Source organism: Polyodon spathula, chromosome 11 (genome assembly GCF_017654505.1).
Source record: "Polyodon spathula isolate WHYD16114869_AA chromosome 11, ASM1765450v1, whole genome shotgun sequence".
NCBI lineage: Eukaryota > Metazoa > Chordata > Actinopteri > Acipenseriformes > Polyodontidae > Polyodon > Polyodon spathula.
The window spans coordinates 42,078,788-42,104,993 of record NC_054544.1 but is presented as its reverse complement, the minus strand read 5'-3'; the positions used below and the strand labels follow the sequence as shown (position 1 = coordinate 42,104,993).

The window sequence follows — 26,206 nt, the reverse complement described above, 5'->3', positions numbered from 1 at the left end:
TACCACAGGGGATTTTTATCTGTCTGCTCACAGTGGGGATGATGACTATATCTGTTTTTCTGCCTCCACCCGCAGGGGGATACTTGAGAAGCATCACGTGAAGTCACGTGAGAAGAGGAGGGGCACCAGGAGCAGGTCAAGGTTGATGAGCAATAAAGATAACGAGACACTTGGCTGCCGGAGTCCTGATACCGAGTGTCTTGTGTCCTCGCTTTCTGTAGTTTGTAATGATTAATCAGGGAGCCCTTTTGTCTTCACACAGACCACAACCTCTCACAATACAAACTGGCCATACAAAGGCATTAGTCGCAGTGCCAAGGTCAGAAAGGCAGGCCAGAAGTGTCTTTAGTGACATTAGAGAAGGACTGCTGTACACATTTAAATATTTCAACCAAAGAGGGAGGGGATACTCTGTGCACAATAACAATCTAGAAGCAGGTATTACAATAATTAATTTGTGCTTTCTTTTTTTGTGGATCTGAAAGATAACCAAAATATATGACTGTTTAGCACACAACCTGTAAAATAAAAATGTATGTTTAAGAATGAACTCATATTAAAACTGTATTGGAATACATTTACTAGTCATGCACTACTTTCTATATTAATGTATTGCTCATTTTTAAAGAAAATAACTAAATAACACACAGTAATTATTTATTCATTCATCAGATATCCAGCTTTTTGTTTGAAAGTTTTCAGCAGATTAAACAATCTGGTATTGGCAGCTCTTATAAAAAATAGTTGTTATATAAATCAACTTTATTTTATATTAAGAAACCCTATACATACCATTCGTCAGTCCTGTAATCAGACACCACATACTAAAGTATTATTTCAACATTTTACTACTACTACTACTACTACTACTACTAAGGACTCCTTCTGGAGCCCCTGCTGCACAACCCCCACCTAGGTGTGCAGGCGTTGGAGTCCCCCTCGGTGCGGAGACTGTTGATCTCGGCCAAGGTGACCAGAGTCTGGGATCTCCTGGATCGCGACCATTCAGGGTGGCTGATTCCTGAGTCGCTGGTTACCAGGGCGGTTCTGGGGACCATCAGGACGGCCTGCCAAGCGATCCAGGAGTGCAAATCAGCGTTGCACCCAGACTCTGCAAGGTATCTCGAGGGGCTCCTTGGGACTGGAGAGCAAATTCCCCCCCATACCCCGGCTCTCTTGTCCTGCTCAATGAACCCAAGGCCCAAGCCCCCCCTCGGCCTCCCCTCGAGAACAACCTGAGCAGGATCTTGCAGTTCTCCTCTACCCCCTTGCCATCGGCGTCGAGGAGGACCCTTTACGCGATGACGCTCCACACCCTCCATTTCCCCGCCCTCATCTCCCGCCAAGACACCGTTTGGCAAGAGCAACTTCCGACCACCGGAGGGCGTCAGTCCCCAGTGGGAGGCCTTCGAAGCTGGTAACTGGTAACTTAAAAAGTAACTAGTTTCCAATGATTCCGCATCGACAGCGAGGCTTGGTAACCTGTCACATTACGCATGTGTGTTTGTGTACCTTTCTGTCCGCATGTTCTCACAAAGCATGAAATGTGGCAGTGCAGAAATAAAGGAGATACACTGTCGTGAAAAAGTATTTGCCCCCTGCCTGATTTTCTGCATTTTTGCACATTTTTCACATTGAATTTGGTCAGATCTTTTTGTGGCTTGTAGTAGTATATAGAGGGATACAAAGGTTGGTGCTTCTTTCACTTGTTTGGAGTGCAAGGTAATCAAACATGCAATCTTCAGGTGTGAAAAAGTTATTGCCCCCTTAGTTAACTTAGCCCAATTAAAGAGATAATTAGGGTCAGCTGTTTGAATACTTCGGTTAACAATCAGACCTGATTTGGGCCAGTCCTGCCCATTATAAGTCTCACTAACTTTGGCCCTTACCATCAAAGTGAAGTTGTCAGCACACAAGTTCTAGAGGCACATCATGCCACGATCAAAAGAAATTCCTGAAGACCTCCCAAAAAAAAAGTTGTTGATGTCTATCAGTCTGGAAAGGGTTAAAAAGCCATTTCTAAGGCTCTGGGGGTCCACCAAACCACAATCAGAGCTATATTATCCAAATGGAGAAAGTTTGGGACAGTAGTGAATCTTTCCAGGAGCGGCTGTCCTGCCAAAATCTCTAAAAGAGCAAAGACTAAAATCGTCCAGGAAGTCACAAAGAACCCTAGAACAACATCCAGGGATCTGCAGGCCTCTCTCACCTCGGCTAAGGTCAGTGTACATGACTCCACCATCAGAAAGACATTGGGCAAAAACAGGATTCATGGCAGAAGAGCAAGACGGAAACCACTGCTCACTAAGAACATCATGAATGCTTGTCTCAAGTTTGCCAAAAAGCACCTGAATGATCCTCAAGAGTTCTGGAGCAATGTTCTATGGACAGATGAGTCAAAAGTGGAACTTTTTGGCCAACATGGGCTCCGTTATGTCTGGCGATAACCAAACACTGCATTCCACAGTAAGAACCTCATACCAACAGTCAAGCATGGTGGTGGTAGTGTCATGATTTGGGGATGCTTTGTTGCAACAGAACCTGGATGATTTGTCATCATTGAAGGAACCATGAATTCTGCTCTGTATCAGAGAATTCTACAGGAGAATGTTAGGCCATCCGTCCGTGAGCTGAAGCTGAAACGCAGCTGGGTCATGCAGAAAGACAATGATCCGAAACACACAAGCAAGTCTACATCAGAATGGTTGAAGAACAAGAAATTTAAAGTTTTGAAATGGCCTAGTCAAAGTCCAGACCTAAACCCCATAGAGATGTTGTGGCAGGACCTGAAACAAGCAGTTTATGCTCGAAAAACCACATATATCACAGAGTTGAAGCAGTTCTCCACGGCACTGTGAGAGACTGATCAATAACTACAGGAAGTGTTTGGTTGCAGTTACTGCTGCTAAAGGTGGTGTAACCAGTTAGTCTAAGGGGGCGATTACTTTTTCACACGGGGGCATTGGGTGTTGTATAACTTTCTTTAATAAATAAATGAAATAAGTATCAAAATGTTGTGTTATTTGTTCCCTCAGGGTCCCTTTTATCTAATATTAGATTTTGGTTGAAGATCTGATAACATTCAGTGTCAAAAAAATCAGACAGGGGTCAAATACTTTTTCTACTATACTGCATACTACATTATGCCTAAAAGCCCCTGGAGCAGTCACATTGACGTCCACACAGAAAACAATTGTATTGTGATTATACAGAACAGTATTCTACTTTATTATTTTATTTACCAGTCTGCAATGTGTTTAGCTGTAATTAGATTTGTTTCTACTCTCTGCCTGAGTGAATGACTGACAGTCTATTGTTTTCCAATCAGCCTTTTCAAAGGCTGGCGTCTGCTTGCCAGCTGTGCTGTTTTGGTCAGTCAATTAGCACTGGGACTAGGGAAAATAAATACCAGAGGCTGTAGTGTTTTACAACACAAGAAAATATGGAGTTGATGTTTTGGATCAGATCAGGAAGTATTCTGTGAAAGCTGGCTCCCAACGGTGGTCTGTTCAGGTGTTTTACATTGTATTGGACCTAGCAGCCATCAACTCCTGGGTACTTTACAAAGAATGCATGGAGAAGAATTTACCAAGGAGAGAATATATTTTACAGTTAGCAGAGGAACTTCGCAAGAAGCATTTGGAACAGAGGGAGACTGCCAAGCATGTACCCACAGCTGAAGCTGGCAACCCCGCTGACAGCCGCAAGAGACGCCAATGCCAGGTTGGCAAGTGCAATAAAAATAAAACTTCGGGCAGCTGTGTCCTGTGCAGAAAGGTGGCGTGGAGAAGCGCATTCTGTATTGATTGTGAACAGCCTTAGACTCAAGGTAAAGGAATACCACTTTGTTGAAAAAAAAAAAAATCCTTTTTTTTTTTAATAACTTCTTGTGCTGTGCACTTCTGTAAAATGTTTTCTTATAAGTTTGTTCAGTTGCTTTTGCGTATCTGATAATAAAGCTATTGCTGCTGAAAAGTAAAAAAAAAAAAAATGTATTGCTATCCTTTCAGTTTTACAAATATGTATGTTGTAAACCAATGCCTGTTTAGATGTTTATTTACATTTTCTTGTTTTGATTTGTAAAAAATGTTCATATATATATACATACATATACACACATACATACATACACACACACACACACACTTTGGTTGTTCAGATGTTTATGCATCGTACTGAATAAAAAAAAAAAAAAAAAAACACATCTGACTTTTTCCTTTCGTTATGCTATTTACAGTGTTCTGAATACAGCTGTCAGAAAGACTGCTGTTGGGCTTACATAGGTATCAGTTTATCTCCGGTCCTTCAAGTGTTGACCTAGTGTAGGATTTTATTTCACTGAAATCCCGAATGGTATAGATATAGTTTAATCAAGTCTATTTCCCACTAAAAGAAACACAAAGCTTAATAATAATAAAGTAGTCCTAGATAACTTTTAATCAAGGCCAGTGACAGAGGCATCATTTTGAGCAGTCAGAACCCATTTCGCTATGAGCTCCTCTCGCCCAAACTACACAAGATGATTATATTATACACCCTCACAACCAATCAGACCACTCTGTTGCAGAAGAATATTTCACGATACGCTGCAGCTTTTGATTTCTGTAGTGTATGAAATTGAACTAGTTTAAGCTAGAAACTGTGGAGACTACCACAGAAGAAAAAGCAAAAATGTATTTATTCTGTTATCTGAGGAAAAAAAAAAAAAAAAAGGTAAAGAACAACACTATTTAAGCTTTTTTTAAATTTCTTTCTATAAAGTATAAATATAATGGTGAGGATTTATTTTGCAGTGAACTCACAGGCAAACATTCCAAATTCTAAAATTTCCTGTGGGTAGGAAGGAGAATGGTCAGGGACTGTTTCTTTTCATTGCGCTACAGTGGACCCTACTAGCCACGTATCTGGTGAGCTCAAGTGGACAACGGCAGGGCAGGCCTTTACCCTCCAGATGCCAGTAGCTTGCCGCCATTTGCTCTCAAGTTCCTAGGTGTAAATAGACTATTGACTTGGTAGTGGGATTGAAGGACACAGACTGACTGTTAATATTCCTGAGCTGTGTGGAGAACTGCTGCAGTGAGGGAACAGAGATAAAATACTTCACAGGATGTATTCATTTAGATTAAAGACTGCTCCAGGGCCAATGATGTGGAAGCAAAGGACAAGCCTTGATGTGACAGCCCCTTCTCATTCTTAACATCTTATATTTTTACCACCTCGTGCCAGTGCACTAGTTTGTCACAAAGAGTTCAGGAGGTCCTTTTCAAAATGAATACTACAATAGGGAATTAGCACTAAAAGTCTCTTCGTGTCTCAAAAGAGTTTTCATTTTCAGTATGTCCCACATCAGAATTGCCCAGACTCCATGAATTTCCGTCTCTCTCCTTGGATCTTCCCAGTAAAGAGACAGTGGGGTGCTCCTCCCTGCTAGCCGAGCCCCTCCAGTTGCTGGACTGCCGCTCTCAGGTCCTCAATAACGACATCCACGTCAGCCTTGGTGGTCCCTCTCCCCACGCTCAGACGCAGGGCATTGGCAGCCACGGAAGGGTGGATGCCACAGTTCAGCAGGATAGGAGACGGACTGGAAACAAAGCGAGTGGGAACATTACCAGGAAAACAGTTTTTTGTTAAGGAATACTAACATGAATATGTATTGGCAAATTCCAAATTGATTCTGATTAAAGGGGTAGATATGGTGTGATGTATTTATTGTATAGAGTATTACAAGTCACAGTCCACTGAAAACTACAGAAGTTCGAAGCACCTTTTATTTCTTTTTGTGATCCAACCTACTCATCTCCGATTCACTCCCCCTTGCAGGTTATCACAAACAGAATGTGTGAGATTACACTTCATGCAGTTTGGGTTACAATAACTGAAATGACGTCTTATACAAAATAAGGGACGCCCTACACACGTTGTATTAAAATCACACAAATGAAGACAGTACACGAGAAATAGCTTTAAGAACAAACACACCTGTCCCCTTGGTCTGAGTGGCACGCAGCTCCAACACTGGCCAGCAGCCTGTGACAGAGAGACAGAACCTTGCGCCCTGAAAGACAAATCACACAAGTACGTTACCTTCAAGGTGAACCAGCTGCTGTAATGCTATCAGAGCAATCACAAAACTGCACACAACTGGGATTCATTGTACTGCTCACTGATTCAGCTGCCAAAATATATCTTTTTTTTTTTATATCAAGCCACTTTGATTTACCAATAGATTAATAGATTTTTTATAGCTTTCATATGCCTTTCATGTAGAACTTCCCATGAAGCTTTACACAAAGAGATGACAACTTAAAAGCCAACAACTGATTATACAGAAAAGCCTATGAAGCAGTTCACTCACTTAGAGTAGTGCAGTACGATCCAAAGTCAGGCAAAACCTCATAGTGGTGTAGCTGGAGGACCAGTTAACAGATGTTATGTGGGTTGGCACCACATGCAGTTCCTTAGAGAACTTTCAAGTTTATTACAAGGGGCGTTACAGTAATTGAAGGGCAGTATGGAACAGAACAACCTACAGAATGAAATATTACATTCATTATCTGAAGTTCAGAAAACCTGGGTGTCATCTGCACAGGATATTGCCAGATAGCATAATTACTGCTGCCCCCCCCCCCCCCCCCCCCAAACTCTCAATCATTTTACCACCATTTTCTCAGTACCATTTTCTCAATTGCTTCAGTACAGGGAAGTGAACCGGCCCCAGCCAGTTTTCCTCCCTAGCTGGAGAGAATGCAAAGACCAATGCAGAGCTCCCTGCGTGACCCACAGTCAAGATCAGCAACACAGCAAGATTCAACATGCTCCTGACCTCACTGCTCACCCTGCACTCGACACGTCTTTACAAGGTGACCACTGGGGACCCCATGATGTACTGAGTTACAGCATTCAAATATATGATATTCACACACTACTGTACCTTGCAAGTGTACTCCCAGGAAGGACACATTGCACGTGTTGGGGAGCCTCTTGGAGCCGCTGAAGTGGCTGTTGAAATGGAGCTTCTCTTTCCCAAACACCTCCTGGGGATACAGGGATTCAACAGCTATAACTTGGGTTAGTGTGTTGGTTTTGCCATGCTGTTCTGTCAGGAGAACTTGTGCTTCTCTTAAGCAGGGTGTGTGTTAAGGCAACAAGATATGATGCAACTGTTACTGTATAGATGACATTCTCAAACAACTGGCACAGGTCAATGGAACAGCGGGTTTAATTCCTAGAACTAGGTAAAAAAAAAAAAAAAAACATGCACACAAAATATGCCTGCAGCCATTTCATCGAGGAGAGTTGGGGCTAATGAGGAACATCAGGAGATGCTGTTGGAAGATCAACAGGAGAACTCCTCTCCCTGGGGCAAAATGCAACTCGTTCTCCAGGGCCTGTCTATATCGTTGACAGTAAAAATCTGTGATGCACTTCTAAAGAAAATGTTGGCACTCCTAAATCCTCAAACAAGCTTTCAATACCCCTACAAAATGGAAGAGGAGATGAAAATAAGAGTAACAAATCTGTTGAAATATCCTCAATATTAATATAGGAAGGAATGGAGTTAATGGCAGTTACCCAAGGGATTGTTCCAACTTGGATCTAAATCTATCTTTGATCTGGCATTAGTAACAAATACCAATAAAGAAATTACAGTTATAGAACATTAGTATTTGTATATGCATATTAAAGATTACTGTTGACAGGACTTTCATCAGCCCATATATAAATTAATTTGGTAAATGACACACTTTCATTTTTGTTGAATTTTCTATACATGCCACTTCTGAGAGAAATGCATTTCTAATTCATGCGGTGCCTGATCCAGCTGTATGAAGGGTGGAATGTTACCTCCAGACGCTGCTCCAGATATTCACAGGTCTCACGCATGTCATTCTCATAGCGATCCAGATTTCTGTGGACCAGTTCTGCTGCCTGAAAGAGATTCATGGACCGATGTGAGACTGAGGTCTTCACACATAAAACACAACTAAAACCTTATCTGATACACAAGACTGTTATTGTAAAAAAGATATGTCAGTAACAGTGTAGAGAAAAAGAGAAAATGTTAAAGGTTGCCAGGCTGTAACACTAAAACAAAAAGCAACACAACTAATAAGCTAGTAGGAATCGGACAAGCACAGATGGGTTAAATGGTCTCCTCTCGTTCGGAAATGTTCTTATGTTTTCTAATATGTGAGTGAATACAACACTGCTTTTTCATACCTCAACAAGCTCTTTAAACTTCTTGCATTACACGCAAATGTCGATTTTCTAATTCCCAACCGAAGTGTCCTTTTGTCATTCCTAGTCAGTTAACTGGCAATTGCATTACATAAAAATATATTTTAAAAAATCCCCCACAGGGCAATTTCTTCCCAATGTTACATTTAAAAGGGTAGCTATTCATTATTCAAGTACCTTTCCGAGGCCAGCAATCATAGGGGTGTTCTCTGTCCTGAGAAAAAGAAAAGAAAGAGATTTTAGAGGGTTTGTGTCTTTAGCACAATGCTTACTATAATATAATGCTTCCTTGCGATTAGCAGAATGCCCGGTAGACTCATGTCAATATTTTAAAAAGACAGCAGACTAAAGGGGCTTGGCTTACCCTGGTCTGAAGTTCCTCTCCTGCCCACCTCCAAAAAAAAGAGGGTGCACGGGTGTGGTGACACCGGGCCCCTTCACATACAGGGCTCCGATTCGCGGGGCATAAAACTGGAACAAATAAATACAGGAAGAAAATTAGAGACATAGGGGGAGGTGGTTCAGTGGGTTAATGCAATAACCTTCTTCTGAAGGACTGAGGTCAAGTCAGATGTGTTTAGTGGTCAAATATTAGCCATCTTCCAATTTAGCACAATTGGCCCGTTTGTAGGGAGTCTCCATTAACATATGAGAAGGCAAGTTTAAGCAGAGCTTCTGGCACTCCCTGAGAGTGCTCCAGGGTAAGTTTGAAGCATGTAGGCTTTTCGGATAACAGAGATGCAACTTTGGATAATTAAGGACTTACTGTAAATACCCTGCAAGGGTGGGATGAGGGGGTGCATGTTAGATTGTCAGCATATAAAAGCAACTACTGTATTGAAGTCAGACAGCATAAAGTACAAAATATTAAACTGGAATTATAAATTCGAAATGCAGCTACATACACTAACATTAGTGACGACTAGTTGACTATTCGATTTAAAAAAAAAAAAAAAAAAAAAAAAAAAAGTAGTGATTCTAACCCAAGTACACACACACACTAAATAATTGAAAATATAACTTTTAGGGTTAAAGATATTTCAGTCTTATGATCACCCTCCATTCCTTGCGTTCTTAACTTTAGGATTCTACTACATAAAACAATAACTGCTGCCTTCCCACGTCGCCGAGTTCCTTTCTGTGTCTAAAAGCACCACCTGCTGGTAAGCCAATACCACAGCAGTAGTTTTAAACAACTTTTTATTTAGATATACTATCTTAAGAGTTACAGAACCACATGCAGTGTTTACAAGAAAAACGTGACTTTACCTTTGTTGTATCCAGTGTTGTCCATATCGCAGCAATGCATTTTTCAACATGATCATTGTTTTGATATTTTTATTCACACAACAAGTAAATCACTGGAATTTTTTGCTTTCAACTTCGTGAACCAGGAGAAAGAAAAACAGCAAGTTCTGTAACAACACTGGTGCTCTGGTTGAAATGAGCAGCATAATGTTGGAACAGAAAAGCACCCTTGTTAGAGTTTACACTATGATGTTTAGAAGAGACATTCACTTCCTCCTGGAGAATGCCCCAGAATAAATCTGGAGAAATGTATTCCCCAGTTGATTCAAAACAGTCAGGAACATGTCTAAAAATCTACTGCTGCAATACTGACAATGCCGGACACAGCAAAGGTAATGCGTTTCTTGTAAACATTGCGGAATTTGGATGTTACCGGATGTTACCTGCCTTGTGCCCGACGATGGTGAGGTAGTCCACCCCCAGCTCCTGCGTGTCCACCTGCAGCTTTCCGATGGCCTGCGCCGCATCCGTGTGCAGGAGGATTCTCGGAGCCCCCCTCATCTCGCACAGAGCCTGCACTCTCTGGCTGATCTCTGCTATGGGCTGTTCAGGAGACACATGTAAGTATTTCTAAGGTGAAGCAGCTTATTGCTTTATATATTGATCATTCTGTTCACCGGGCTAGAATCATCAGATGCAACTTCTTGTTTTCATGAGGGTCCTCGGGGATGGCCGATATAAATGTATCCACTACATCAATTGTAACAATATCACGACAAAACACCATCTCTTGCATATTAGAAGAATACTAATTATTTTAAAACGATTACAAAATGCGTAAAATAAGCATACAAATATGTCTACATAGTATAAAGAACATTGGCATGGTTCTTTCAAGTGATTTATGGTTGTTGCCAGTTTGGTTTCTCATACATTGTACAGTGGTGAGTCTAGTGGTTACCTGATATTACATATTTACAGAATTCATTATGGAGCAAAAGCACTGAGCAGCATGTATTCCTGTAAAGTGCACCAAGAATTGGTGCCACTGTGTAAAATGCACAGTACACAAGTTTACTGTAAATGAAAGATGGATCAACGCATATTCCTAGATAATTAAAGCTATCAACCTGTGCTAGGGGCATCTTGACAGTTGTTTTTATTACTTACATAAATGGGGCATTGAGAGGTCACAGTTTAATTCACTTTTTGTAAAAGATACATATGCCACAGGCCAGATTAAGATATCAGGTTTATTTTCAAAGGCAGCCCAAAGGTACGCAAACAAAGTGGAAGTGTTGCATTCAGACAGAAGGACAGAGAGGCAGAAAGCAACTCGCTGTAGTTTTTAATTTTGGCTTTCGGTTCCTGGGCCGGTTGCCAGGTCCAACACCAATCCTCACCATGAGCACTCCGGTTTCGTTGTTAGCCAGCATTATGGAAATGAGGCAGGTGTTGGGCCTGATGGCTGACATCACATCCTCAACTTCCACTCTCGCCGTCACCTTGGAAACCGGCACAAATGTGACTTCTACAACAAGAAACAAAAAACAGATTTTACTGCAGCTGTGAAAATGTGACCTTTGTTCCCAATAAATATCCAATTTTGTAAAGAACCATAATAAAACTACACTATATCAGATAGTATTATAAACACCCACCAACACACATAGCCCTTGTTACAAAGCCTTAACTCATGAATTACATAGAGTTTAATATTAATGAAACTGTTCTGGACCATTTTCATAACTTAATTCATCATGACAATAATACAGTATACAAGTCAAAGAATTAGTGCTGGGATTTCAGATGTCATTTATGCACTGGTTTCCTTTGCATGATGTATTTCATTTACACATTCTGTTATATAAAAGAATAAAATCTAGAGAGATTTTTCCAAAACATTTCAAACTGTTTCAATATTTGTATATTTGTTCTAACACTAAAATAAAATCAAATAAAAAATCTAAATGAAAGCGTTTGGAATAGAAAATTTAGATTCTTGCTGTTTGAAATGCATAAGCTTTTTACAATGCTCTCGCCTTCACTTGACACAAATGATTTTATTTCAAATCTGTACTCTCAGCTCTCCAATTCTGTTGGGGTTCTGGTGACATTAACAAACCACACTTGCGCTTCACTTACGCCTGTTTATCAAGCCTTACTATCCAATGTTGTGTGTACAGAATTCAACAATGATTTATATTATGATTACATGTCTTACCCGCTTTCCCCTCTTTCACAAGTTGTTCAGCCACCAGACTGATGGAGTCATGCTCCACATTTGAGGTGATGATGTGGGGCAAGGCCCCGCCCATCTCTACAGGCACCTCCTCTTTTCCAGTAATCTCTGCCTTCCTGTATGTATCCCAGAAGTACTTGACTGCATTGCGGAAGACAAAATTGTTTGCCTGAAACAAATTGAAAATTCTGTAAATTCTGTAATAACCTGAAACTTATTCAGTCACATGATTTTTTTTTAACTTAAAAAAAAAAAAAAAAAAAAAAAAAAATTAGTAATAGAAAAACTAACATTAAAAAAAGAGTTATGAGACTTTAATATTCTGTTAAATTTATTGCTAGTGTTGATTTTGCACAAAAGCTTAATAGCCTAGCCGAATACATTTTTGAACTGCGTAATAAATGGAAGTTATAGACCTGTACTAAAATAATGTTCCCCAAAACCTATATTCAGATCCTTTAATGACCTTGCACTAACGAGCATTTGTATCAAGTTCTCTCACAATTAGATGCCCGTTTCATTAGATACATCTAAAATGTTGCTTCCTGCGTTTTTGATTAAACATTTTCAGTGTCGGTTATCACCAATTACAATTATAATTACAATTCTATTTTGTTCAAATAGTTACAACTATGTAGTAATTATAATTTCAATTACAAAAACTACACACATTAATATATTTATTTATTCTAAATAACAAAACAATAATCACAGGTGCAAATACTGAAATATGTTGTATAACTTTTTTTCAAACAAATGGGGTCTCCAAAAGTGGCTGAAAATAGAATAACAATCGAATAACAAATAAACGTGTCATTGAACTGTACTAGATCAATTATATAATTCTAATTACAAATACACAACTGTGCCAAGGTTCAACTACAAATTACAATAATAATACACTAATTGTGATCAATTACAAACTGCACAATTACAATGGTAATTGATTCCAGGGCTGACTTATCACTGCTTTAATTGCAGGGGCTATTTTATGGAATCCAACCATATCTGGCTACAAGATTCTCACCTCTGTTCCTCCAGACATGAAAATAATGTCATCAGAGCACCCTCCCACCATCTTTGCAATGCTCTCTCTTGATTGGCTAATTATCTCTCTTGCTTTTTGACCTGGAATAAAAGAGGAGACTATTAGTGAGGTGTGCATGGTTGCTTATTGACTTTATAGGGAGAAAAGAATGCTTTGGTCTTCATATTTAGGTGATTCAACTGGATTATTTTTTTAAATATTTGGTATTAAGGTTCAGTGATGGTCCTGGAAATCAGAACTGAATAGAGAACTTAATGTCACCTGAATTTGCATAATATTTATATTGCTATCATCTTATGATATGTTTTCTTATTTTTTGCTTCTGCATTCAAGGGATTTGGTAATTTTGACAAAGTCAACAGCATATTGCAGCTTCCACTGATGCCCTCTCACTCTAGTCTCTGTGTTAAATTTGAGGTAGTGTTTTGGGTTAACTTTATCTATACCATGTACGATTTTATAAACTTCAATCAAGTCTATTGCCTTTCTTCTTTCTAGACTGAAGATACTGAATTGTTTTCCCTCTTAGATCATGTCATTATCAGCGCAGTTAACAGGGTTGAAAGTTATCTTTTAGGGTTCTGGGTGACAGAGCCAGAAAGCTGAGAAGGTAGTGATTAGTTCTCTCTGCTAAAGAATGTCCCTCTTCAAACAGACACATTTCAGTTTTTTTTTTTTTTTTTTAAATTGAGCCATCTACAAATTAAAAGGTAAACATTGATGGCTTCACTGTATTGCTGTAAAAGGTGAAAAAAATTCTTAGAGATGAACATACTGACCAGGGTTGGCATCAATTCCTTTTTTTTTAAAATTCCAATTCCATTTCCAGTTCTTCTAAAAATCAATTCCAAGTCCTTCAAAGGAAAGGGATGGGAATTGTAATTGGGAATTGATTTAAAAAGGGAACCGGAACAGACCCCAACCATGGTACTGACTAAATTTTCATGTATGCAGGTCATGAACAAAGGGGTCGCAGTGCCTCAGTCTGGGTCTTCCATTAAAAGTATCTAGATAGGCCAAACTAAGTCATGCAACAGTGACCAATGTAGTTCACAAGCTTTGTGCAATTTACCAGACCAATGTAATCAATGTTATGTTCCTGTGGTGAGTTGTTTCTGAAACACTCTGCTTATTAAAAGAGAGCCTGACCAGTAAGTGCCCCCCCTGCCCCCGCGCTGCACAGTCCTCACCTGGGCGGTAGCTGCTGCTGGGGTTCCCCCAGGCCTCCCTCAGGGCTTCAGTGATGGCCTCGATCACCTCTGGCTCCACAGGAGTGGTGGCATTGTAATCCAGGTATACCCTGTCAGGGACAGGATCAATTCCTGGCCATTTATATTGTGTGTGATTGCCATTTCTTATACACTGTACATTCAAGAACAGTAGTATGGGGTGGAAACAATAAAGCTGCAATTATTTGTGCACAACTAAAGCATTTACTAGCAAGATGAACTTTCTAAAAGCCTAAAGTACAGTCCAGAATTGGCAGAAGGCACAGGTGTCATTGTCCATCCATCAACAGTCCAGAGCACCTTTGACCATTGTTCCATAGTCCAATAGTTCCATAGTCCAATTTCTGTGTTCTTATGCATATTTTTATGCAACAAAAATTGAACTATTTGGCCTAAATGCAAAGTGTTATGTCTGGCGCAAACCCAACACAGCACATCACCCAGGTAACACCATCCCTACTGTGAAGCTTGGTGGTGGCAGCATCATGATATGGGGATGCTTTTCAACAGCAGGGACTGGGAAGCCTGTCAGGGTAGAGGGCAAAACGGGTGGAGCTAAATATAGGCAAATCCTTGAGGAAAACCTGCTTCAGTCTGCAAAAAGACCTAAAACTGGGACGGAGATTCACCTTTTATCAGGACAATGACTCCAAGCTTAAAAACAAGAAAGTGAATGTCCTAGAGTGGCCCAGTCAAAGCCTGGACTTGAATCCGATTGAGAATCTGTGGCAAGACTTGACAATTCCTGTCCACCAACTATCCCCATCTAACTTGACATAGCTTGAACAATTTTGCCAAGAAGAATGGGAGAATATTGCACGATCCGGACATGCAAACCTGGTAGAGACCTACCCCAAAAGACTCACAGCTGTAATTGCTTCCAAAAGTGGTTCTACCAAGTATTGACTCAAGGGAGTGAATACTTATCTAACCAAAACATTTCAGTTTTTTTTCTCATTAACTGCTGTTTCACAATAAAAATTACCTTGCCTCTTGAAAGTGTTGAGTAGGTTTTGTAATTCAAAGGGAAAAAAATCCAATTTAAATGCATCAAGATTTCAGGTTGTAGCACAACAAACTCTGAAAACATCCAAGGGGGGGGGGGGTGAATACTTCCTATAAGCACTGTATGGCTCACTTACAAGGCTTCCACTGGATATCTACTTTGAAATATTGCAACAAACCCCATGCCAACTTGCCATCTGTGCCATGTTTGCCCAGTGATTTCATATCAAAATCCATTTTTGGCAGGGACAAATATACAAGGGTAACGTAGAGGGGTTCCCCCTCTGTGACAATCAACTTTGCAATAAGCGGCTCAAAGCAATTTTACCCCTGAAATACCCCAATTACTTATTCAACTTATGTTACATTTGTGGGGTGCGAATAAGAAGCTGGACGAATAAGAAGCCAACTTCAGTGGCCGAATCAGAAGCTGCATCGTAAGCAAAAGCCTCCCTGCTCATACCTCCTGAACGGCTCCTCTTCATTTCCATTGAATGGCTGCATCTCGGATGGCACAGCACCTCCTTCCAGTGAAAGACTGGGGAGTCGGGAGTCTGTTCACAGGCATACATATTTATTTTGGCACTGGAAAAATACTTAACACAAATTACAAATAGCTAACAGGTTGTACAAAAAATGACTGACTTTCACAAAGACAAAATCACGAATGACCCCTGCACAGGAAAGACATGGAATAAATAATAAACAGTTATTGATTTTATACAAAAATAAACTACAGTATTACTATTTAACATGCATTCCATTCAAACTTTTTACAATAAACATGCATATTTTACAATAAATTTGTTTATTATGTTTAACATTTTTGTTTAGCCTGCATGAATACCGTCTTTGTTACAAACAACTATCGATAAACTATTCCATTAGTCTATGTTTACTGGTTATCATTATTTATTATTATTATTGTTGTCTTGGAAGATTACTGAGCACGATATGGCTATAACAAAACACCGGTCCCACATGTAAAGTTACAGCAACTTTTGCAAGCGCCCTAATCTAAATAAAGGAATAACGACACATAGACCACGGCTCTATCGCCAGCTGAATAAGAATAAAAATCATAAAAAACAATAACATGGTGAAATATATAAAAAATAATATATAATGCATATATATATATATATATATATATATATATATATATATATATATATATATATATATATATATCACACACACACACAGTGGCCTCGCCCTCACCGGTGTGCCCTAGGCTCTAAAACAGTCACATCAAAAGTGATGAGCAAGAATCAAGATTATGGGCTAATACATCAGTTTAGTAAATGCTACAACACCCCACAACCTCTAGTATCTTTACATTTTAAGTAATGTTAGTTTATTAGGCGTTTGCAGCTTGGGTATTTAGCTGATTATACCTTTAATTTAATTAATAAAAACTGACTATTGACCTGCCATTTCCCCATTAACAATATGTACAGAAAAGAGGATGTAATATTCTCTCTCTCTCTCTCTCTCTCTCTCTCTCTCTCTCTCTCTCTCGTGTGTGTGTGTGTGTGTGTGTGTGTATGTATATATAATAAACATCAAGAAGCTAACTTAGAAAAAGTCTTACTGGATGACTGCTAATTTGAGTATTTATAAAGCGAATCTCACCTTGTTATAATTTATTTCCAGTCTAGCAGACGTGTGGCACCAGTGTAAAATAAGCAGGAAGTGATATCAGGTGGAATTAGTCCTCCACACCGCCATGGCAGAAAATTGCTGTACAGCGATAGGCATGCAATTTAATTCAAACTGAAGAGGACTTGAAGCTATCATTGTTTGTGGCGCATGTTCCATAGATAAAAAGAAATACTAGTCGTAGTACCCAGACAACAAACTGGTGGCCATCTTGCCTGAGGGCAAACAGTTAAATTAAAAGTAGGATTGGCTAATTGGAGGGGGAAAAAACGAAAAATGAATTATGATAGTTGGATGTAAATGTATTCTTTAGGGTTAAACAATTTTACGCGGCGTACAAGCATATACCAATGTGCGGCCTTGTGCGATCGTGTCTAGAAGGTCAATATATTAACTTTCAATAAATAACATTACCTCCATTCAGTACTATTATATTAGCAATAACAAGTCATTAATTTACCAAAGACTAATGTATGTTAATACATATCAGCGAATCCGCTATTCCCACCCAATACAGCCGTATAAAATAATCACAAGATAACACATTTATATGAAACATAGTAAAAATGTGTTATTCTGAATTCATCTCTGAATAAAACCTAACTGGTGACGCCTTGTTGCCAGGTTCGTGGTCGTTAAGCCCGTTGGTAAGCAAATGACGTATTGACGAGGATTGCCAGATTTCTGCCCAAACACTTCAAAAATAGCCCAAAATACAACTGTTATTTATAGCTTGTAGGCCTATGCATTAAAAAAAAAACAAACAAAAGCTTTCGTAAGAAAAGAAACCTTGTATAAATTTGATTTAAAAAAAAAAACAACAAAAAAAAAAAACAAAAAAAAACTACAAGCCCCAGTACAACTCATCCATACGTCACTGTCAACAAATTCGTACAGAACCACTGAATGGACAAATCAAAGCAGTACTTTTTGAAATAGTTCCGCTGGAAAACCGCTGACCTGGCAACACTGCGTATTCGTTTTAGGATCTGCGTGCATTTTTCCAAAACTACATCCAGGAAGAAACCGACGAACAAAATTAAGAATACAGATTAAGGTATGCAGGTCTTGTTGGTGTACTGTTTTATACTAGCTTGTAAAGTTTAAATCTGTTTTTTTGCCAGTTTTACTCTAAAAATATGTACTGTTATTGCCCTTCGTGTTTTGGAATACAGGTGAGACCCATCTAATTATTGTTGTTTTTTTTTTTTCATTTGGGATTGCTGAAGATCGTTTTTTTTTCCTGTTATTTCTATGCACCCTTGAGAAAGATATGTATAACATATCGAAAGGTTGAGCAGCTGGCTCTTTGAGCTAAAATATATGAAACTGCATTGCCCGAGACTGTTGAAAAAATACTGACCTGGGAATTTTACTGTTATTTATTTATTTATAGTAAACCAAGTTGGCTTTGGTTCTATGAGAGGTGAAAGTAGCACAAATTAAATAATATAATGTAAACTCATCTATTTTTTAAAAAAAAAATCAATTAACAACAAACAGCACACCTTAAATTGAAATTCAATTCACTCAAGGACAAAAAACAGCTTTGAAATTCAATATAGGTGCAGAAGTTCTGCACAGAATCCCGTTCTCTGAGGGATGGTGCGTGAAGTCACGAAGCACCACCTTCAAAAATCTGTGTAGATCCAGCACAGTCCAACGCAACTTTGAAAAGTAGCTGCGGGAAGCTGGCTTCGGCTGTGAAGGAAGCAGAGACGATGCAGAGATGATTCTTAACAGTGGCGTAGCTAGGAATGGAAATTTGGCTGTGCCCCAACTTCGGGTGGACGGGCAAGTACCCAAGGTCTAAAGTCACAGGAAATAGTTTACATCGCAAACATGATCTAAATCAGTTAAAACTCTGAATACATCAAATATCTCCCAGGGGTTTGAGCAGAGCAAAGTAGCCAAGACTGAGAATGTATGGTGCTGAATGAAGCAAGGCAAACATTTTTTGCAGTTTATAACAGTAGTTGCACGTATACACTACAAATACAAAGCACACTGCATACAACCCACCGAAACAAACACACTATGCACGATAACGTTACCTCTGTAACTCGCCCTGCATAAGGGCGTCTGTCAAAAAAAATTAAAAATCAGGCTAAGCTCTGCTGTCTAAGCTCTGCTGACTAAAATCTTAGCTGTGCTGAGAATACCTCGTTTCCGGCTTAATATGTCTGCTTTCGTTTTCACTGCATTTTAACAGCTAAACAAAGAAAGATATTGTGTTAGCTACAAATAACATAACAAGCAGACAAAAATAGAATTTTTTAAAACAGCCTTGAGTGACACATTCAGCAACATTTTTCAAGTTATGTAAAACTTTTAAAGTGAAAATGAAGCAATTTCCATAAATCGTATACACAAGAGAAAAGTTAACGGCAAACCTTAAAGACAAAACGCAAGCACTTGTATTGCTTTACTACGTATAAATAATTGTGAATTTTAAAACCACAGATACCTTCAAATTATTAATAGATTATAACATCATACATATCACTGACTCGCTAGGTCGTTGTACAGTAGTATGACTCAAACACCAATCATGAAGTTCGTGTTTGTTTGACCGCGTTGCCATAGTAACCAAATACACGGCGCTGATAAAAGTGTGAAAAACTGTAAGGAAAATAAAATGCCTATTTTTTCACGGTAAATTGCAAGAGGCTGAAAGCAACTTATTTTTTTGCCAATGCCCGCCTACAGTACACATTCTAAACACACTACCAAAATATTTTTAAGAAAACTGTCTATATGGAACACTCCCAACCACTATATTTCCCATGTAAACCACTTAACATGTTTAAAGTAGACAGAAATATATGTGCTTGCATATATTCGTAGTGAATGTACTTTAAAAAGTCAAACAGGCAGCGTCACCAAACCAATGAGAACACAAGCCACAGTCGTCGGGCTTGCAGTTATATATAGTCATGACTTACTCCAGAAAATAGCACATATCTCTTCAAACAATTGCTATTTGTGCATTTGAAGCAATTACTAAATACAATGAAAGTCCACAGGATAAAGCGTCGGGGCTTGCAGTTCACAGCTAACTTTAGTTGGAAACCAAAACTGACCCAACAGATGAGATACCCTACCAAAGCAAAGTGCAGATCATGTCAAATAGTAGCAATTACCACAAGCTGCATTTTTCCAAAATGGGAAACAAGGAAACCATTTTTTTTTTCTCTACAGGATGGTTTCAACAAACTCTAGTGCCCCTGTGTGGATGGAGACTGACTACCCTGACGTGGTGATAGGTGTCGGAGAAGTAACACTTGGGGAGGACTGCAGGAACAAAATGTCAGATGGAAAGAAAAGAAAAGCTGAAAAAAACACACTTGTGAAAGTTGCATGTGCTTTACTAAACTCAGGTGGAGGAATTATAGTTGCAAAGAGTAAAAATAAAGATTACAATTATGCAACAGAAAGTATAGGTCATGATCTAGAACAAGGATTTAGAGAGCTTGTTAAGCCCTCCTCAATACAGGACCACTTTTCTTTTTTGCAGCAGGGAATCAGTCTCTTAATTTTTGTGAAAACCTGGTGCGCTGGACCTGCTAATGATGGAAGCACCAAAGCAAGGATCTGCAGTGTTGAATCTCACCTTTACAAAAGGTGTGGGACTTCAACAATACAGATAGTACCCACTGAGGCTGCAGAACTCCTGCAGAAGAAAAAAATTGAGCAAAAGAGAAATAGAGACAGACAGGAGGAACCTCCTGCAAAAAGGCCACTCCTTTCCAGCTCCAATCAGAATGTGGAAATGCCAAACCCAGTCAAATTGTTTTGCAGTAAGGAATATGTTAGGCTTGAGGAAACTTTAGATTTTGGTGAAGATATTCATGTGGAATTGAAAAGTTTTGAAGGAAAGTCATTTAGGACCAGGCTTTCAGAGAACCTGCCCAAATATATGTCAACATTTGCAAATACAGATGGAGGCTTTTTACTTATTGGCGTAAACGATAAAACAAAGAAGGTAGTGGGATGTGGCAAAGATGAAACCCAAAGTGACATTCAAAACGAGGTGGACAAGGCATTCAAAAAAATGATCAGTGTTCACTTTGATAACTGTGAAAAACAGAATCGTTTTGAATATTCCCTTGAAATCATAAACGTTTTAGGTGAATCTGATGCTCATTGTGGCTTTATACTGGCTCTAGAGATAAAGAAATTCTGTTGTGTGGTTTTCTCTGAAAGTCCGGATTCTTGGAAGATGGCTAAGATAGAGATAAAGAGGATAGAAGCTGGAGAATGGTTAGAAATGATGACCGGTACTGATCCAGGTAAAACATTAAAATAATTAAAGTTAAGCATAAAGGGTGCTTAAATGCTCTTATAAATTCACTTATCATTTTGTTTGCAGATCACAGACATCATTCAGAGACTGAGCCACTGACTTCATGCAATATTTGCAGGATTACATGCATGCTTAATATAGAATTAAAGACATTGATCTTAACTGAGAATCAGAGAATACAGCAATGTACCAATTTCAACCAATATTCACAGTTTTAATTAATAATAATTTCTATTTACCTAGTTTTTATGACTGAAACACAGTTTGATAGCTGTAAAAAAAATAATTTTTAAAAAATCTGTTTAACACACCTGATTTAATTGGTCATTATTAGCCTAAAATGATCGTGTTCCTAATTTAAATAACATACTCTATAATTCTTTCATTAGCGATTGATCAGCTTTGCCAGGGTTTTGAAAAGGAGCTAAGCATGTCTGCTGCACCACCCCAATGTAAACCAGTGTACGGATTGAAAGGAAGTGCCCGTTTGGATGCCCTGCAGAATACACTGTACCCAGGTACTGTCCCTCTTCTCTGATGTTTCTCTCTGAATCTAGATTCCACCCATAGGAGGTATTTCAGAAATAAAATAAGGGTTGCTTGTTATAATCATAACTAATATGACACCTTTCCACTTAGCGAAGCAACCTGGATTCTCTTTCCTAGGGAAACCACGTTCCTCAGGGCGTGCAAGGGTGTGTGGCTTCAATAGTTAACAAAGCGCTCTCTTCCAAAGCACACTCATTTGAACACCTTGTGATCACTTTTTTGTCTTCACTATTCACCCTTGTTGTGTATCGTCCAGCCAAACGCAATCCTTGTTTTCTTACTGAGTTTTCAGATTTTTTGGTCACTTTTTGCTTTCGAGCACAATACTCATGGGTGATTTCAACATTCACATTGAGTGTTCTACTGCACCTCTCACAAAAGAGTTTCTAGCACTGATGGATTTGTTTGACTTCTCTCAAACGGTCTGATCTTACTGTGACTGACCTGGCAATCTGATCACTGTTTAACCTTGCTGTTCCTCTCCCTCCATAGTTTTTACCATCAAATGGTACTTTTATTTCTTTCTTTTTGCAGTGCAAACTGCTGGTATAAATGGTCGACCAGAGACTCTTTGCACAGAAATGTTTACAAAGTATCCGAACCTCGAAAACATCATGAAGCCAGAAGGAGGCAGAGGAGTCCTGATCGTGTCCCGCAGCTGGGCCGTCGACCTTGACCAGGAGAAGAATGATGAAGTTGTGTTTGATGCCTTACTGATCTCTGAAAATAGTCCCCCAACCCTGTACACAGTCGTACAGGAAGGCAAACCAGATTTGTGGAAGCATGCCAGATTAACAGCTTTTCAGTTGAAGCAGAAGCTGGTGAATCTTGGAGGATATACAGGAATGATCTGTGTAATACCAAAACTCCTTGAGTGTCACTCGGGGGCTTTAATTGAGATGGAAAAGAGGCACTCTGATTTCAATTTTGATGTTCATTACCCAAATAGATATGGTTCTCCAGATATTAAAGCCTTGCTCTGTTCCTTGGTGATTGTTTTGCTGAGTTTCAGATCATGTGTGAGTGACCAGCTTGGTTGTGAGTTCCTGAATCTGCTCACAGCAGAGCAGTTTGAAATTCTTCATTCAAAGTACTACTTTGAAGATTTCAGAAAAGTGTTTGTTCATGGTTTACCTGGAACGGGGAAGACGGTTATAGCAGCACAACTCATGAGAAAAATCAAGATCACACTGCATTGCAAAACTGAAGAGATTCTTTTCATTTGTGAGAATCAGCCTCTAAAACATTTCATGAGGTACGTACATTACTTGGTTCTATCATTATTAATGATGTGCTAAAGAAAATATGAAAAGACTGAGTAGCCTTTTTGTTTTTATTTAAAACACTCCTTCAAGATACAGCAACTCTGAGACCCTAATTTGATTCAAGTTTGATTTTATCTGAGGTCTGTGCAGTTGTAATCTGCTATTCTAAATTGGGAGAAAATGATAAAAACAAAAACAATTGCCGACTACTAAATAAAAAAAAAAAAAAGTTAATCTAAAAAAAGTCAGAAGTGTTAATCACAGAAGTTAACTGAGATTAATTGACAGACTTAAACTAACATTAACAGAACATAAACAAACAATCACAGAACACATACACAAACAGAACATGCAGTCCAGTGGCCATGCCCCCTGCTTGCGCTGCAGCAACACAGCATCATTAAAATATCTTGTCTTTAAACCAGGATCTGCATATCACAGGAGAGTAGAAATGAGTAAACTCTATATCCCTTATATGAGAATAGGGTAAACGCTATATTGCCCAAATTTAAAAGTGGGTTTACCTGCGTATACCCTCGACTAGATCACGGCTTACAGGTAATCCATACAAATGGAATAAAACATTCACATGTAGTTTAAAAATGCATTATATAGAACAGTAATTATGTTTTTATAATGTAAATAAAAATACACAATGTTGATGTACATGTGATTGATGCTGCTTGCGATATATTCAGTAAGCTGGCATTGCAGCAGCAACTTATTGCAGCGAATTAAAATATCTGCAGCTTACTGGCAAAACAAAGCTTTATTTAACAGTCACCGTTCCAAGCAGGTTATCAGTCACAGTCACATTTTACTACTTTAATACTACTACTATTAAAAATAAAATAAAAAATAATATGAACTTATTCTTGTCAAGTGACCCCAGGGATTGGTTGTGCCTCCATGATGCATTAACTGTCGCTTGCACAGTTTACATTGAACTTTGTTTTGGTTGAATGGACATTAAACAAAAAAATCCCAAACAGCAGAGGGTTTGAGACGTTTCTTTCAGTATAGCTTACGCTATACGATGCTTTGCTGTCGAGATGGTGAGTGAAGAAATTAAAGTTCTGCGCCTGGATAACATGAGCTGGGGCGTTGTCAGTTTTCAAAATTAAACTTGTGGTGTTTCATACTATTTTATCATAGCACTTCTCTTACAATGTCTTGTACACTCTACTATTCAGTATATAATTTTAGAGATAAATAAGAGGTACTTTATATATGTGAGAATCGGCCTCTAAGATGTTTCATGGAGTAAGTACATAAATGGGAGACTGGGAAGTTTTGCTACAGAGAATATGGAAGAGGCTTGAGTTTGTCAGATAAAATAACACTATAAATTTAAAATCGCTTTAGTCACTGACTTTGTTTGATGTTGAACTTGATTATTCCTTCTTTTTTCAGGAAACAAGACATCAGTCAGTGTGTAACAAGGTGCACATTTATGAAAGAGGACTTCTCCAAAGTGAAGCACATTGTAGTGGATGAAGCCCAGAATTTCCGTATAGATGAAGGTGACTGGTACAAAAAGGCAAAAAATATCTCCAAGAATGGCGTGTTTTGGATCTTCCTCGACTACTTTCAGACAAGTCATACAGAGTATAATAGCCTGCCCCATTTTGACAACCAGAGTCCTAGAGTTTGTCTAACTATGGTTGTCCGGAATGGCAGCAGAATACATGATTTTATCATCCAGAAAATGAGAATTATTGTAAGTAGTTGGTTCTCTAAAAGAGATGTCGGCATGAAGGATCATATGAAAAAATTGTGTAATGATGCTAATTGTGCCCACAAATTTTCAGGCAAACTTAAAATTCTCCAAAAAACCCAAATTGAAATAATTGATTTTGTGATTCTGACAATACAAACACTTTTTAGTCAAGGCCACAGTAGTAAGGATATTGCGATTCTCTGCTGTACAGAAAAGAAATGTGAAAAGTACTATTCACCTTTGCTTTTACAGTTGAGGAAAAAAAAAGAGCAGGTGAATTTTGTTAAAGCAGATGATACAGATAAAAATTCCATTGTTTTTGACAGCATACGCAGGTTCTCCGGTCTAGAAAGAAACATAGTGTTTGTTTTGAACCCAGTTGTACATGAGTATCAACAGGAGATCGGGGAGAATCTGTTGCTTACTGCTGCCTCTCGGGCACGTACACAGCTATATGTGTTATACGAAACGCAATAAGCTCTAGATGTAGACAGTGATGTAGCTTCTTAAGATTTGGGTGGCCATTCAAACCTGTGCTACAACCAGGAAAAGGGAATAGTCATTTTCCCTGACTGATTCTCTTAGTGTTCAGTTACAATTCCTTTACGTTATGCCCCTGGGGATGATTTTTTTGTTCACAAAACATATCGAGTTTTTAATGTTTAACGTAATAATTATGTATTATGCTGTAAGCGTCTCGTGTATTTTAGTGGTTATTATTCTATGTACATTGTTTCAGCTTGCTTGGAAAACAAGAGAATTGAGCCCTTTTTTTCTTAGATGGAACTATGTAATTGTCAGAGAACTTTATTGAAATAAAAAAATCAAGCATAATACAAAGTAATCTTTGATCGTGTAGATGTCCTGTTTTAGTCCGGTTTCAAGTGTCTAATTAAGTTATGAATTTCCATAATAAAACGAGAGCAGAGCTGACCTTTGTTTGAAAGATTCACAGTTTTGTCTTTTAAATGTTTAAAATTGTGTGATGCATGATAAAACTGTAGACTGTTAATATTCTGAATATTAATCAACTCTTATTTTTTAAATAAACTTTGAATCACTTGTATTTTTATTTGACATTTGTATTAAATAAAGGAAACCGTTTTATGAAAGATCTAAATGATACACAAATTTGCATTTGTTCAACAATTTAATTTCCATCTAAGTTCGTAAATGAGCAGTACATCCTGTCAGTATTAATAGAGCAACCCACAGGAGTCCCCAGTGTCTCCCCTGGTAAAAGCAGTGCAGTGGAGTGAAAGGTGTGGTCAGTAGAACCAGAGCCACGCTGAAAACGAGCGTTTCAACCAGTGTGATTGTCATGTAAAGTGATTCTCTTGGCTTCTTGGGTTTCAAGCTTGCAACAACAACAAAAAAGAAAAGATTAGATCTGGATCTACACTGTTATTTTTTTATGAAATGCAATGCTGCCATAACTGTGTTAGGTTTTCTGTGTTGAACTTTAATAAAGTGTTATCTAACATATGTTGGGGGGAGGCGGGGGGACAACAAATGTAACATTGTGTGCCTTCTACTAGGCCTATGTGCATATATTAGTAGCTAAAGTTGTTAACTGATATCTAATGTATACAAATTAATTAGAAAGTGTCATGGAATCTGCATGACTGAGTATAACTTAGTGAGTGGTTGGAATTTGGCAAGTATGAGTAAACTCTGAGAAGGACTATACACTC

At 38.6% G+C, this 26,206-nt stretch overlaps 2 protein-coding genes across 7 annotated transcripts; one reads left to right on the top strand and one right to left on the bottom strand.

Annotated features, from left to right (window-relative positions):
* Positions 1 to 4,145: 4,145 nt before the first annotated feature.
* scly (selenocysteine lyase) lies at positions 4,146 to 17,412 on the bottom strand. 3 transcript variants are annotated; one of them, XM_041264697.1, is made up of 13 exons: positions 16,646 to 17,412; positions 15,474 to 15,606; positions 13,967 to 14,076; positions 12,756 to 12,856; positions 11,711 to 11,897; positions 10,890 to 11,017; positions 9,934 to 10,089; positions 8,603 to 8,709; positions 8,416 to 8,452; positions 7,846 to 7,929; positions 6,932 to 7,034; positions 5,980 to 6,055; positions 4,146 to 5,581 (listed from the first exon to the last, which is right to left on the bottom strand). In XM_041264697.1, the coding sequence occupies exons 2-13, from the start codon at positions 15,512 to 15,514 to the stop codon at positions 5,428 to 5,430; spliced, it is 1,284 nt and encodes a 427-aa protein (XP_041120631.1). In that variant the 5' UTR covers positions 15,515 to 15,606; positions 16,646 to 17,412; the 3' UTR covers positions 4,146 to 5,427. The 3 variants fall into 3 exon arrangements, 2 of the variants coding, with proteins under 2 accessions (XP_041120631.1, XP_041120630.1); XM_041264696.1 differs by having other exon boundaries at positions 15,474 to 15,564; positions 16,646 to 17,411; XR_005951148.1 differs by lacking the exon at positions 4,146 to 5,581 and adding an exon at positions 6,356 to 6,526 and having other exon boundaries at positions 5,977 to 6,055; positions 15,474 to 15,564; positions 16,646 to 17,411.
* Positions 17,413 to 17,535: 123 nt separating this feature from the next.
* On the top strand, positions 17,536 to 25,626 carry LOC121323362 (schlafen family member 9-like). 4 transcript variants are annotated; one of them, XM_041264383.1, is made up of 5 exons: positions 17,536 to 17,729; positions 19,874 to 20,964; positions 21,368 to 21,496; positions 22,062 to 22,782; positions 24,206 to 25,626. In XM_041264383.1, the coding sequence occupies exons 2-5, from the start codon at positions 19,875 to 19,877 to the stop codon at positions 24,987 to 24,989; spliced, it is 2,724 nt and encodes a 907-aa protein (XP_041120317.1). In that variant the 5' UTR covers positions 17,536 to 17,729; position 19,874; the 3' UTR covers positions 24,990 to 25,626. The 4 variants fall into 4 exon arrangements, with proteins under 4 accessions (XP_041120317.1, XP_041120318.1, XP_041120319.1 ...); XM_041264384.1 differs by having other exon boundaries at positions 17,538 to 17,729; positions 19,874 to 20,472; XM_041264385.1 differs by having other exon boundaries at positions 17,541 to 17,729; positions 19,874 to 20,052.
* The last annotated feature ends 580 nt before the right edge of the window (positions 25,627 to 26,206 follow it).

What these genes read in the sequence shown, in the direction of transcription:
- LOC121323362 (XM_041264383.1), top strand. Translation starts at nt 19,875, where the DNA reads ATGGTTTCAACAAACTCTAGTGCCCCTGTGTGGATGGAGACTGACTAC. An exon ending in GCAGAATACACTGTACCCAG is followed by an intron (nt 21,497 to 22,061) that starts GTACTGTCCCTC and finishes TTCTTTTTGCAG; the next exon opens with TGCAAACTGCTGGTATAAAT. An exon ending in CCTCTAAAACATTTCATGAG is followed by an intron (nt 22,783 to 24,205) that starts GTACGTACATTA and finishes TTCTTTTTTCAG; the next exon opens with GAAACAAGACATCAGTCAGT.
- scly (XM_041264697.1), bottom strand. Translation starts at nt 15,514, where the DNA reads ATGCAGCCATTCAATGGAAATGAAGAGGAGCCGTTCAGGAG. An exon ending in TGTGAAAGAGGGGAAAGCGG is followed by an intron (nt 11,018 to 11,710) that starts GTAAGACATGTA and finishes TTCTTGTTGTAG; the next exon opens with AAGTCACATTTGTGCCGGTT. An exon ending in CCTGGGAGTACACTTGCAAG is followed by an intron (nt 6,056 to 6,931) that starts GTACAGTAGTGT and finishes TTTGTCTTTCAG; the next exon opens with GGCGCAAGGTTCTGTCTCTC.